Consider the following 15,029-nt stretch of genomic DNA (forward strand, 5'->3'; position numbering starts at 1 on the left):
TTTAATTGCACTAAATAAAATGATGCAAAAAAGATGATTGATTTAAAATATTTCTCAGAATTAATCAGCAGAAGTTTTGCTCCTGCCGTTTGTGCTGTTATGAACAACGAAAAAAACTGAAGTACCAAAATTCTCCAAAAAGCTGACATGCGATTCCTATTCCTTCCTTTACATTCCTCCAAAAGATGAAAGTGAGCCAACTGCTTGCTTGCTTAAATTTCTCTTAAGTTTAGCACTACAAACTCTTTCGAGAGTCTTATATCAAGTATCAGAGGTCAAAATTAAAAGCTGTCAGAGTATTTCTGACTGATGGCAAGATGACAGTTACGACCTCAACTTGACATAATCATGCACATAACAGAACAAGACCTATCAAAACCAAACAAACAGTAAGACTCTTTTCTAGGACATGAAGTTTAGAAACATCATAAATGTTCTGGGTTAACAGTTCAACCTCCTCCAAAACTAACCTAATAGTGTCCCATTCAATCATCAACCTCTTGAAAGTAAACACACTCATGTCCCATGATTCCAAACCAAGCCTATGCAACTACAGCTGGTCAGTCATCATGCAGGCTAATTTACAGTGGACCTTATGTTTAATATTGTCACCTAAGAAATAAAAAGCTGACAAACACTTGCCCTAAATACTTTAGGCTGTCTCAAATCCTCTCTGGCTTCCAGTTTAATGTCTTTGAAAGAGATACCAGAAAAGAAGGAATGCCTTCTCAAATGTTTAAGACTTAAAGAGTTTAAATAAGCAAGCAAGTCTATAAATATACCTATCTCATGTGTTATAATTTTATTTGTTGAATCTGAACTTTGCCAAACTGTTATGACAGGGAAACTCTAAGTCTTGTGCTCCCGCAGCACAAAAAACTGTTAAGCAGCACTTCTGCTTTCTGCCTCACACTCAAATAGTGAGAAACACCAGTAGGTGCTGGAATAGAATATCGCAGCCTGCTGGGTGATCAGATTTGAATCAAAGCAGACTGTTCTAGATGGCACACTTAACTAGTTCATATGGCATCAGATATGCTTCCAAGTAGGCCAGCTGTAAAATACAATCTGCTCCATTATCCTGCTCTTTGAATAGAACATACTCAGTACAGACAGAATCACCAGCAAGTTTAATCATAAAGGTCTACAAAGTTGCAAAATGGGCACAACCAAACTGAAATCTGGGTTTGCAAGTCTCTGCACAGTTTCAAGAAAATTAACATACAACACTAAAACTAGGGTGATGGTCAGAAAGTTCATTGAAAGAAGAAATGTTGTAGAAGTCTCAAAGACTTACAATATACTAACAGTATATGTCTCCCTAACCTGATCTTAGAAGCCACAGAACCATTTAAAGTCTAGGCTCTGATGAAAACAAGGTTCACTATCTCATTCTGTCAGCTGATCCTAGAAACTTCTTAACACCACAGATTCAAAACGCAAAGGACAGAGAAATCTTACACTGGACAAAGAGATGGATCTAGAAGCAATGGAAGCATGACAGTTCAGGAACACAGGACACAACTACAGACTACATTAATTCTGCTGTTCATCAAATAACATTTTTAATGAACTATTAAAAAAAATAAATCTAAGAGGGATATAATAATGTGAGAAAATTTTACATAACTTACTGAAAACTAGCGAAGATAAAAGCAATTTAAAGTAAGACCTCATGATTAAAAAACCAAAACCAAACCAAACCAAACAAACAATCCCAAACCAAACCGACCAACCATAAAGCTATTAAATTAAAGTTTTATACTGGATTTCCTTAACCAGGTAACAGATGGTAACTTATTAGTTGGTTTAAAATTTTGTACACGCAAGTGGAGATGTACAGGGAAAATTTCTTCTCACCGTCCTTACCCATCCCTTCTTCCTGTCATTCATTCCCTGAATTCTAGGGAATATTGTACTACAATAACACTAATTTGAATCAAGCCCCACTGATCTGAAGAGTTTTTAATCCCTATTCTGCGCACAAAGTCACCATGAACAGCTCAAGTATCTCATCTTCCTATACTGAATCTAGCAGCTTAACTTGCACGATCAACCTTCAGAATTTTCTCTAGTTAAAGAATCCAGCTATTGAAAGGATAATTATCAAGCACTGTCAAAGTGAACACACCACCAATCTTCACTAGAGACAGTGACTGGATAACAAATCTTTATTGATTTGGGGATTTTGTTGTAACATATGTGCTATGAAATATATAACACTGTCACAATTAAGGTGTTAAATCAAGATAATCACATTTCCAAGCAGACTTAGTGACCAAACCTGAAAGGAGTTTAATAATGTTGGTAGTGTGAGTTTTAATCAAACACTAAGTGTTTAGGGCAGTCACAGTGGCCCACACACATTCATTATTCCCCACAAAATTCCTTCATTAACGACAGATTACTAAGAAGAAGGTGGCTACTTATATTTTCCATTTAAATTCAGCATGAGCTCAATACTAGTCAGAAGGTGGATGTCTGCTTTCAAAGTAGAAGATGTGACCTTTAAGTAAGGTAATACACATGCAACAGATTTCACATTTTTTTAGTTCAATTTTCTAAATCATACTTAAGTCTTAGGTTTATAATGAAGTATTTTTCAATAGATTTAAATGTTTACACTACCTAAAAAAACTCTCAGCAATTAGTTACCCTAAAAACAAAATAAACGCATATATCTTTCTGGACCTTAAGAAACACACAAATACAATCAAGTCAAGACTGCTTTAACAGAAAAGGGACAAAAATTATGTAGTAAGGTTGGATTTCAGTACAAATCCCACAGCCAGACAGGAAAAAATGCTAGTTTCCAGAGCATTAAAGGAATCATATTTTAAATGTTTAGGTTACTCAAAAAATACAAGTACATGCATGGGCTTCTTCACTACAAAAACAGAGCAAAGAGGTCCTGGCAGATTTGTCTACATCCACGAACAGAATCCTAAAGAATGTAAGTAATCAGAATGATTCCATGAGAACTAGCCAATTTGAAAAGAAGGAAGCCAGAAACTTGGATTTAATCTTATAAATCTGCTGTGTGTACTAAAAATTAAATACTGAAACACAAAACATCATTTGTAGGGCATAAAGCAAGGATAATGAAGTACTGTTTTAATTTGTGTAAAAATAATTAAATAAAAGGATGGAAGTATTCGTATTCAGAGATCGCAAGAACTGCCAACAAAGTGCTTGAATGGATTGAAAAATAACAGACGCCTGTGCAACGACTAAATTCTAACCTATGAAAAAAAAAATATACCTGCCATTATTAAATCTATTTTATTTAAAAAAAGCTTTTCAGTTCCAAGTAACATCCTATCAGTCTTCCTCAAAAAACAAGACACAATATAGGTGCACTCTCATCAAAAAGCTCAGCGAAATAGTTCTTGTAAATGTCTGATTTGTGGATCTGATCAGGTCTGAAACACCTGTGGAGAGAATGCAGAGTTTGCTTTTATGTTTCACTGGATGTTGGGAAGGCAGTGATTTTGGTTTAGGTTTATAGGAACAAACCCTATACAACAAAACTCCATGGCCAGAGGTGAATTTTTAGACAGTGATGAGATGGGAGAGATTAATATTTTCATATAAGTTTACGAGTCTTTTTTTGTCTTTACTAATGTAACATTTAGCTAGAAAACATGCATCTCAGACAAGTTCATTATTGAAACGTAATAAAAGGTAAAAAAAAAAAAAAGTATTAAAGACAGACACTTAAGTTTATTCAGAATACCCTACTATATAATACTTATTATTCTGTAGTTACTGTTCCAAACATACATTACATAATAAAGGCATGTCGTTTATAAGAACAATAACTTGAACTATTACAAATACAGAATTTTACTCATCAGTGAAAGTTCCACTGGTTTTTGTCAAAATGAAGCCACTAGAAAAAGAATGCAGGATAAGAACAGTCATCATTCACCTAGTACGCTAAACTATTGTTTATGTGGTCCTTACAGAAGGAGTCCCTAACAAGAAAATGTTCATAACTGGTATTCTTTCATCAGAAAATTCAGGATCTGTGGGGGTTAGTTTTGTTCTGGGTTTGTTGTTTTGTTTTGTGGGGCTTTTGGTTGTTGTTGCTTTGTTTTGGTTTTTTTGTTTTCTTTTATGGAGGTTTTTTGGTGTTTGTTTTGTTTTAAGAGCATGCATTAATTTAAGACCATCCAGAAGCTACAGAAAAACTAAATTAGACTGCTATGGATCATATTTGGTTTAAGACAGTGGATGAAGAGTCATCCAGGTTTTGAAATGCAACGAGATAGATTAATATGTGCGAATAGGTTAGACTTACAACATAAAGGCAAGAAGAATCCTTATTTTGACTGAAGTATGTACAATTCTTGTAGTAGTTCTTCTCTATCAAACTGATGGACCACCAGTCCAGACTGGCAGTTCTGTATTTGTTCCCTGTACACCAGGCTCAAAGATCAGAACAGCAGCAGAGGACAAACATCACATAGAACTTCGAGAACTTATTCTCTCAAGTAACTCTGATAAGACAGGTCTCCTAACCAACAATGCCCTACGGATCAGCATGCATAAATGAAGACGAGGACATCCTTCACACAGCCAAGTATCGGTTAGATATTCAATGACTGGTCCAACTAGAGCTACCTATCTTATGAACTTTTCCTTCCTGCAAAGGCAACCAAATTCAGTGAGTGCACTTTATCAATATGAAACACCCCAGGGAAAGTTACATGAATATATCACTTTTTATTACACACTAAATAAAGAGATGGCTCTGTTACAAGCTAGGGTCAATAGTAGCAAACAAGTACAGCACTGAATGCTTAAACACTGTTCCTGTCAGCTCTAAATGCAAGTGACAGTCTCAAGCTACCATGTAGGAGTAGAGGTATTTGCTGAATCCTTTAAAGGAATAGCCCATGACTCCTAAATCAAATGGTATCTTGCAGTAAAGAAAACAGAAAATGCAGCCTTAGTTAACCTTGGCAATTCAGAATCATGGAAAAAGAAATTATTGATGGCGATGTTAGAAATATTCTTCTATCTGCTAGCACTGTATAGAGGAAACAAGAGCACATGCAAACAACACTGGCAATGCACTGACAAGTATGCCAGTGAATGCTCTATTTTAATAATCTACTGGTATTTTAATAATGTGCTATTTAACATTTTGGAAGAGGAAAGACCTCAATGATCTAGTTCTGTTTATCTAGTACTGATTTATATCAATGATCAAGTAGGTAAGTAAACATAAAACTAAATGTAGTACCTCAGTTTCTTGCTATTTCCCATCATGTTGAGGCCAATTGAGTTCCCTCTAAAAAGTCTCAAGCCTCCAGCTTTGCCTCGCCTGGCATATGGTTTTAAGGAATCACCACTGGTGCCAACAGCTCCAGGCCGACAACGAAGTGACTGTAGCAAGAGAATTCATGTATATTAAAACAGTTGTATAAAATGTAAAAGGAAAATACAAATTACAAGAAATTTATGTAAATATTACTTAAGCTTCATTTTCAGACTGCTTTTATACGAGATTTCATGTAAAATACACCCTATCTACACCCTTACTCACAAGGATTCCTTACTAACCAAAATATGAATATTTTCAAACTATTTTGAAGCATCTTGCAGTAGTAAGCTATTTCAGTATATATCAAAAAACACAAAAAGCATGGCTTTTGCCTATGACAGGAGTTAGAGGAACACACACATTAAGGGTAGACAGATGAACAGTTTGAACATATGTTGCTATATCAACACAAACTTTCATTTTGTAATACCACACAGATGACTATGCAACATTGTTTAAGAATCTAGCAAGCTTTAAAGATATATTTTCTCCATGAGATAAACAGTACTTACCTTTCTTTCTTCACTGAGACTGAAAGATCCATCACTGTCACTTATGCTGAGCAGATTTGCCTCACTAGATAAGGTATGGGAGAGAAAAGTACATACACTGTAATGCAGCAGAGCACCAGTAAAACTTTTTAAACACACAAAGGGCTTTTTTTTCCCCTTCCCTCTCTAAGTTTAAATGTATCACATACACATATATATATCTCTATCTGCCCAAAACAACAGGAATACAAAGTGTGCAACATAGTGATTCAGATGTATTTTCTGAACTTGAAGCATACGTCAAATTATCTCACAAAAGGCAAAATCAGAACGATGTTATTAATTCAAAATACAGAATACTATTGAACCTTCAATACTGTTATGGCAACATTACAGATAACATGAAAGATCCTATACAACCCCATGCATAAATTGAGTCAGATATCAAATTAACCTATAAACCATAGTTTTAGTTTGTTCAGACATATTAATATTCAAGTATGAGGTTTAAAACTGCAACCTTCATAATGCTTTAGGAGAAGAACTCACATATAACTTAATTTTACCCTATAGCAATTACTGTCAAAATATGTCTTACTAAAAGTACTGTATTCAGTTTGGCTCAACTGCTCATTAAAATGTGTTTCTTCAGTGCTTCTGTCTATTATGTTCAACTATTATAATGGGGAAGAAGATAAAAAAAAAAGAAACCCACCCCATGATATTGTGAAAATGTACTCTTTTCAGTAATAGGCAATTATCCTCAAATAATCTTGAGTATTTACATCAAAACCCCCATCCTACATTTATACTGATAGAAACGAGATTAGGCTAACACATTCTTGCTTCCAGGAGAAGCAACCTGCAGATAATCCCATCTCATTAATTCTGATATGGTTACTCCTCTCTTGGCTGCAACAAAATAATACAACTTTTAGCCAACTTGTAACTGCATGTATTTTAGGGCTTTTAGTTAAGATCACTCAGGCAGAAATTACTTAAGAATACATGCAATTACGCCAGGAGTTCCAAGGAACAGCTACAGAATAGAAACAACGATGGAGGTGAAGGTGGAATATTTCTCAGGTGCAGGTACGACATGTTGACTGCAATATACATAGTGACTTCAATTCTTTATATATAAGGTCACCACTCAGGACTCGACCCCTCCCAATTTCCTAAAAACTTCTTCCATGCACAAGATTTCCCTTCATGTTACAATTTATTCCTCCATCTTAAGCAATACAGATATTTCTTCTGCAAAATAAAAGAGAAAAGTTTTTGACTCGTAGGGTGAGAACCGCAGACCCTGAAAGTTGAGGAGATAATACTGCGTGCACAGTTGGTTTTGATATGGGAAGAATGTTGTGAATGTCAACGCTTTGCCAGTGGCACTGTTGTATTTTCCTTTCGTTTAAAGACCACAACAATTCTAGGTGCAGAATGGTAAAACAAACAGTGTAGTGAATCATGGCTAATTTCCAGCGTAAAGTGTCACAAAACCAAAAGAGTATAGTTGTACTTCTGTACAGACTATCCATGGATATTGAAATTTTAAAATACTGTAATATTTTTTTAAAGTCTCTTTCAGGACAGATAATTCTTTCAAGGGAGGCCCACCGAGCTTTCTCAACCCTTCATCAGAAGATAATGAGTTTAAGAATTTCAGAAATTTTCCAGATCCTATAAGAATAAATAAAACATTGCAGCACAAACATGAATAGCCGCCTATGGTACATGGAGCTGTGTTGGCCTAGCGAGATCTTTTCATCTCTAGATACATTTTCCTCCTTCAGCTCCAGCTCATACAAAAATCATGATGATTTTCAAAATGCCCTTGTATACTTCTAGGGCTTCAAGATGCCACCACAAAGCAACCATTTGAACAAAGGCGTTTCGGGTCAGTGAAAGAGAAGGTAACAGACTACAAACGAAAAAACACAGAAAAAAATCCTTAAGCCAAACTGAACAAGTCTCATGATGCAACTAAGATGACATGACTAGAAAAATATTTGGGAATTGGATGTTTTTAAAGAACCAGTATTTTTAGATTTTAACGAATGCAAAGTATATGCACCAGTACCAAAAAGGCTGTTTTTTCAGACAGCAGGATACATAGCAACTGAGTAATGTCTATTTGCTCATGTATCACATGCTTACAGTTCTCTGCTTAAAATACACAATTTATATAGACAGGGAAAAAAAACACTATACCAAACTCCCACATACCAGACAATACCATATTAACAGTATTGAAATGAAACCTCAGTAGTTTTGCTGGGAGAAGGTGATGCCTCCACACTTTGCCACTTTTAGCCAAGGAACCAGAGAAAGAGATTTTCACATCAGAACAATAAATTCTAACTTTTCAATATTTTAATTAAAATTTTATAACAAATGAAAGTGAAATCCTTACTAAAATTAAGAAAAAACCACAGAAGTAATTTAGGTAAGCAGAGTTCTTTGCAAAGGGCAATTCATAATTACTTTTTCAAAGCAACCCAAACTTTAAACCTCTGTTGATCACTGAGGTTACACTCCAATGAGCTGCAAGCATTCTTCTCTCAACTACCAACTGATGCAGTCACGTTTCAAACGCAATTGGAATTTACTTCTGAAAACCCTCACAGATAAAACCAGGCAGCTGACATATTTCCCCTCACAGCGCACTGTGTACATTCTTTATTTTACATTACATGGTGGTAGGCAGCACATTAAAAAAAGCCCTGGTATCAGAGGTAGAGGAGAAGCAGTGGTATTATTCAAATCATGCACAATGCCACCGTATTAAAAATAACCTTAGCTAAAACAGCTAGAAATTAAGAACTGAGGCTCTGAACAGAAAGTTTTTTATCAATTTAAAGGTTATAGTGCTTTACTAACCAGGTCAAAAGAGAAGCATAAAACAGTTATGTATATATGGGATGTTTCTTGAGAAAAGAATAAAAAGAAAAAAGGAATTGAAAAAAGAGTAAAGAGAAATTTTAAAAAACCCAACTTGTAACTGTTTTCCCAGTCAGGAATACAAGTGAACAAGCAGCTTATCCCCCTAAAGAAAATTTAAAAAAATGTAAACTTTTTGAAAGAAAATGTTATTTAAGAAACTATACCATAGTGCAAGTAAATGAGACAGACCCATTTATTTGTATCCAGTTTTTTGACAAGGCTATTCTTGAACAAGTGTCAGTGGAAGTCCCAAGTCTGGACTATTTTTAAAAAAACAGTATGACAGACAAGACAAACTGAGTCCATCAGTTTACAAAACCACTATGGGGCATATATCGAGACATATTTCAAACACATTTACTGAGCTATTACAAAGAAAGTAAATATAAACTGGTCTTTTTTTCTACTATTCTACATAAAGGTTCCTCTCATCCTGTGTGATCTCCAAGTACAAAGCAAAAAAAAAGTCTTACATCACTTGCTATCACCTTGATTGCTATCTTAAGTAGATCGAATCTTGTAAAACATCAATAATGTTACTTTTACTCTTTCAAGTGGACTGACAAGCATCTGCAAGCATTTACTTTGGGATAAGATACTTGTCAGTTCCCATTTTGAATTTCCATAACTCATGCTGAGTATCAATTCCAGCAGCACTCAAAGAAATATATATTGTGTTGGGTGATAATTTATTTTTCCAAATCTTCTTCAGTTTACAGAAGTTCTTTACTCTTCTTGTGTTCATTACTTCTCACATTACCATTACAAGACAGCTCATCTAACTCCCCAAATAAGTTAAACAACGCATTTCTTTTAAAATAAACTACCTACTCTAAAAATGCTTTGGTAGGAAGTCATCAGCTACATATTTTTTGCTCATCTCACTGTGGAAAGATAGTCCAAACAGATATCCACTACTGACCAACCTTAGCACAGATCTCATGGGACAATACAAGAACACAGCCAATCCTTTAAGCACTGGAATGTTATTCTTGGGCCAGTTCAAAACAAACTATTGTGCGTCTGCCATTAGGAGGGTAAAAAGCTGTGATAAGGTCAAACACTGAAATGCTGGTGCCTCAACAACAAGCACGAGATGTATCCAGATGTTTGCTTCAGATTTACAGCTCTCTCCATGCAGAAATGCACTAAGTTCCAAGCATTGCTAGTAAACATCAGCACACCATAACAAATAAGAATGACACATAATTGCCAGAATGCATACTTATCGCATAGTATACTTAAAATATTTGTGGGACACAAAGCTTTATGCTGGAACAATTCCATGAACTAAAGCTGATAATCTTTGAAATGTTCTGCTAAGGGTAAAGGGAATTCAGAAAGAAAAGCACAATTTACTGTCAAATCATCTGTTTTCACAAGATTTCTTTCTGTCAGTATTTTGTTATACAAAGCAAAAATGTATCAGAAAAGTAAAGTAGACACATTATTTGAAAATGCTCAAAGCTTTCAAGGCCATTGAGACAAAAAAAACCTCTGGTGTTACCAAAAGTAAATATGTGGGCAGCTTAAAACATAAAGCAGTCTGGAGGAAGCGAGAAGTTGCCTGAAACGGCATCAGAGGACGGGGAAGCAAAAAAGGCAGGATCCCCAGTTTAAATCAATTTTCAACTACTCTTTTATCTATACTTCCAAATAAGATTCTGCATAATTTATAGGTATAAAAACTAATTACTGATGTGAGTAGGTAATAAAATTTCAATACTGGCTAAGGCAAAATTGTTCATTGTACAGAATATCTGAAAGGAATGAAAAATCACTCAGAAATAACATCTTAAAATCAGATACAATTATATAAAACATATGGTCCATAATAATTTTTTAAACTTTTCTTTAGCATCACTACACTATGCATATCTCATCTGTGTTCTTAAGTCAACATCAGCTGCAGACAGATGGAAAACAGCAATGAATTACTAGAAGAAAAAAAGCTGCTATGCTTACAAATGTGAGTTATTTTTATTTCTCAAGTAAAATGCAAATACTAACTCCATTGTATGTACTGCCTTTAGAACATATTACTGTGCACCAGAAATGGATGTAAAATTGCTAAGAAAAAAGCAAGTTTAATTTTAGAAAACTAAAACGACCCTAGTTTGAGAACCTTTTAAAAATTGGTTTTAACTTCTGATACAGTTCTGTTTAATGTTTACCTCACACTTCAGTGAACTCCTGAACTCATGTTTTAATGACGAAAACATCACATTTCTTAACGTTTTTTTAAGATTACAGCATAGCCTTCTGCTGCAGCCTAGGTGGTTATGTGTCTACTAATATTTTCCTATCTCTCTTCCAGCACACAATATTTGGCAGAATATTACAAGATAAAAGTTCATATAAGAATTATTTTTGAACTTGAACTAAAGGATTCTATTTCTCTTTACCAGAGATCCATAGCATCCTTTTAAAACTTGCAGGTCCTAGTCTCCAAATATCTAAGAAAAACAAAGCTAACATGCATTCTTCATGCACGAAATGTTGTTATTTCAACAATTCTTTAGTCTTTTTTGGAACAGATGCATTAATATCGAGAAAGCATATTAGTAACAATAAAATGTCACAAGGACAAGCATGTATTCAAACAACACACACGGAGTTTAAGCATCAGTCAAAATTCAAACATACAAAGAAATAAATGACCAGGGAACTAAACCAGCCATAACTCTACCCAGTGAAATAAGTAAAAGGGAGAAAAACCTAGAATCTTTTAAGCTCAGGTGAACTTGATGTAGACCTACAGCTACTGAAGTACCTTAATCATTAATGTGAAGTACTGATTAGCGTCACCACTAAAAGGAAAAGTTGAAGCCCCATGTTCACAATTAAATTTACATTATAATGCATTTTTATATGGCACTACCATTTAAAATAATCACTTCTTTGAAAACATTTTTCTTAATCACTGACATTGTCAAGATATTATATATTGCTTCTTATTAATAAATTACATTTTTTTATTTATAAATAGACACTGATACTTTCAATAGCCTAGATAAAAGCATTCTTACTCTTTCTCTGCATCTCCTTCACTTTCTTCAGCATGATCAAAGCTCCAATTAGTTTTAAAACCTCCATCTCTCTTGGACTGTGATCTATCCAAAGCTGAAATGAGAACAAGTTAAGGTAAGTCTTAATTTCAAGCTGAGTAGTTAGTTAACACAAACCAGAAGAGTAAACCAGATGTATATATTTTCCACAAGTATTTATTTTGTTGATGTCAATGTTTATCATTTGACAAAATGAGTTCATCAATGCAGTGGTGATTCATTTTCCTAAATAAATAAAAGTGAGTATCTCTCAACACCTTGATTACTAATGCAACAAAAGTTAGCAAGTTATTAAAAATGATGACATGAAGTAGTTTTACAAGGATTTCAACTGTTTTACTTACACCTGTAAAGTTAAGGGTTCCTTCTCTGATATCAACTATATGCCACGCAGAGAAAAGGTCCTCACATTTATTATTGAAATGTCTAATATCCAAGCACATCATTAATTTTTCCAAATAAAAGCAACTGCCCCAAGTAAAATTTCAACATCTTTTTTCCCTTTTTTTTTTTTTTTTGTTTATTCAACATCTGACACTGACCTGAATGCTGGCTGAAATTTCAGTGTTAGCATCAACTAAGTGAAAACCTGGACACTCTGAGAACTGTCATACTACATCAAATTTCAGATTTATCTACTGCAATATCTAACAGTATGGACATTTTCAGAAAATATGATAGCACTCATTAAAGCACAGCACTGTTCATCCCATGACCTAATTCTTGTGGCAAACAGCTCTCTCACACGAATTCTGTATGACACACTATGCATCAGCTTTGATCTTGGTATAATTTAAATGTATCTTTTCCTAATATGTATTTCTTTACATAGTTGGAAATGCATTTAGAAATAATGAAACTCTATGTTTTGACAGAAAAGAAAAACAAACAAACAACACAGCCAACAACAGATGTCTAGGGTAAAGTATAAACAGTGTACGCAAAAATATTTATTGCATATTCAGCCTCTGCTTCCAGCTACTTGCATCTACTGAGGACTTCTTAAATCATGGGTGATATTTTTGTGTTTAACAGCCTCTGCTAGCCTGTTTTTTCTCCTCACTTGCTTTTTTAAGTCAACCCTACTTTATAGAATCAACATCATCTTGCAGCAGATAGTACCTCAGCTTAATTACACATTATATGAGTAAGTATCTACTTTTGTTTGTCATGATCCAATCTGGCATCTTTTGCTCCTACTTAGTACCCCACTTCTCCAGTTCCTCTACTTTGGAAGATAAGTAATAAGTTATCCTTCCCTATCCACTCACAACTGCACAGATCTATGTTGTGTTCTTTTACCATCATACTCTTCCCAGGCAGAAAAAGAAAAAAACTGAGTCTTTCTACTTTATAATTTTTCTGCACATAAAAGTGGTTTCACGTCCTTAAACAACTCTCAATGCTTTTCTCTGAACCTCTGTCTACTCTACCCTTTTTGAGATGCAGATACCAACACTATGAGAAATATTCAAGACATATACATGCCATGAATTTCTACAGATGCGGCATGATGCTTCCTTTTCATTCTTTACTCCTTTCCTAATAAGCCTTAACACCGGATTTGCTGTTTTCCTTGCTATGGAGTACTGCATTCACCTTTCTGTACTAGAAAATTCCATCTTTCACTCACAACTGGTAAGAACTGGTTCAGAGACAATTATTATCTACAAAAATTCTCTTTCCTACTTCTCATTCACTTAAGATTACTTGGCATTTATCTACACTGAATTTCACATAGCCCAAAATGTGAGCATCTGCAATTTTCTATAAATAGCTAGCCATCACACTAAGTCAAGTAGAGTCTGTAACATCTTTGTCACCCCTCTAATAAACCCTTTTCCTTGTATTTGTGCATCAACCTTAACACAGAACCTTCCGGAATTCAATGGGTTACTCCTTCTATCACCAAAACGAACCAGTTTTACCCTCTCTTTCCATCTCTCGCTAGTTGTTCCTTATACAACCATTCATTTTATCCAGAGGCAACTCTGCCTCTCCAACAGCATTTGGTAATGCACTCTACAGAGAGAATGATGAAATTAATGCCAGTCTTCATTACCATTTCTACAAATTTAGGTTCTATGGTCACAAAGCTCAAAGATGTAAAGTTCCTCAAACACCACCACTGCCTTTTTAAAAAGCTGCTATCACATTAGCTACCTTCTTCAGTGGTAGCAGAAAGACAATACTAACCAACAAGTAACACTCAACAGTCATTAGCTCCTTTATCCCCGAGTTCCTCTTACAACACTGGGATGAATGCCATTTGATCCTGTTGCCTTGTTCACTGTTTACTTCATGTACTGCAATTTCTTCCACTGATGTTTCACTTTGAGTCATATATTCTATCATGTTCCATCTTAAGAAACATTCTGGCACGACAAACTCCGTAAGTGTTGTCAAAACGAGTGCAAGCAATTCCATTTTTCAGCTATGACCATATATTCTCCAAAGCCAGCTTTTACAACTTGGTTGTCTACTGACCCTACAGATGCTTGAGAAACCTTTCTGCTGAGTTTGAAGACAAACTTAACAACAGGTTTTATGACTGTTAATCAATTTTTTTGTCTACCTCATTATAATCACAGGTTTAATCTATCAGCTTTTATATTATTTCTATTTTCCTCATTCCAGACAATAGTTCAGATTGAAGATGGATGATGTTTTATTTCAGACATCTCTCCTTACCCTGCCATGCCACCATCTGGGGGGCCTTTTGAAGTCTATTTAAATAAGCAGCACACATTTGCTGTAAGCTTCCAAGATGGTGTCTTTAAAAAACTCCCAAGCTGTCCACAAATACTTTACACTCCACCTGCATCTTTTAGTTCCTTTTCAAAAAGTTTATTAGAATTTTCTGTAGTCCTTTTTTTGAATTAAGCATTTCTGTATTGGATGGTTTGCCTACCGCTACAGACCAGCTCAGTTGCCCATGGAAGAAGAGTCTTAGTATCCCAGCTCTGCTCACTCAGCTCTGAATCAACTTTTACTCTCTTCAGTATTCCTGGTCCTACTAAAATGCAAATCTAGAAGTTTACCATCATGTTAGACAGACTATTCACTTAACAGAGTTACTTGTTCTGAATGGTCACTTCGGATCCAATTCTATGCAGGACTGTTTTTTTTTAAACAGGGATCAGACGGCATCTGTCACACAGGCAAAGTTTCTAACTATTTTGTAGTAAGACT

General features: G+C 34.9%; 1 protein-coding gene across 6 annotated transcripts in view; it reads right to left on the reverse strand.

Annotated features, from left to right (window-relative positions):
• SENP6 (SUMO specific peptidase 6) overlaps positions 1-15,029 on the reverse strand; it is a 75,377-nt gene that overhangs the window by 43,723 nt on the left and 16,625 nt on the right. For 4 of the 6 annotated variants that reach the window (XM_065833663.2, XM_065833662.2, XM_065833661.2 and 1 more), the window contains exons 2-4: positions 11,799-11,892; positions 5,845-5,908; positions 5,252-5,394 (exon numbers count right to left, since the gene is read on the reverse strand). The exons of 1 other annotated variant lie outside the window; for it this stretch is intronic. In XM_065833663.2, coding sequence (XP_065689735.2) covers positions 5,252-5,394; positions 5,845-5,908; positions 11,799-11,892 — 301 coding nt within the window. The remainder of the gene's footprint in view (positions 1-5,251; positions 5,395-5,844; positions 5,909-11,798; positions 11,893-15,029) is intronic. One more of the 6 variants, XM_071806849.1, reaches the window with a different exon arrangement.

The sequence above is a fragment of the Patagioenas fasciata genome, chromosome 3, assembly GCF_037038585.1.
Source record: "Patagioenas fasciata isolate bPatFas1 chromosome 3, bPatFas1.hap1, whole genome shotgun sequence".
In the NCBI taxonomy this organism is placed as follows: domain Eukaryota; kingdom Metazoa; phylum Chordata; class Aves; order Columbiformes; family Columbidae; genus Patagioenas; species Patagioenas fasciata.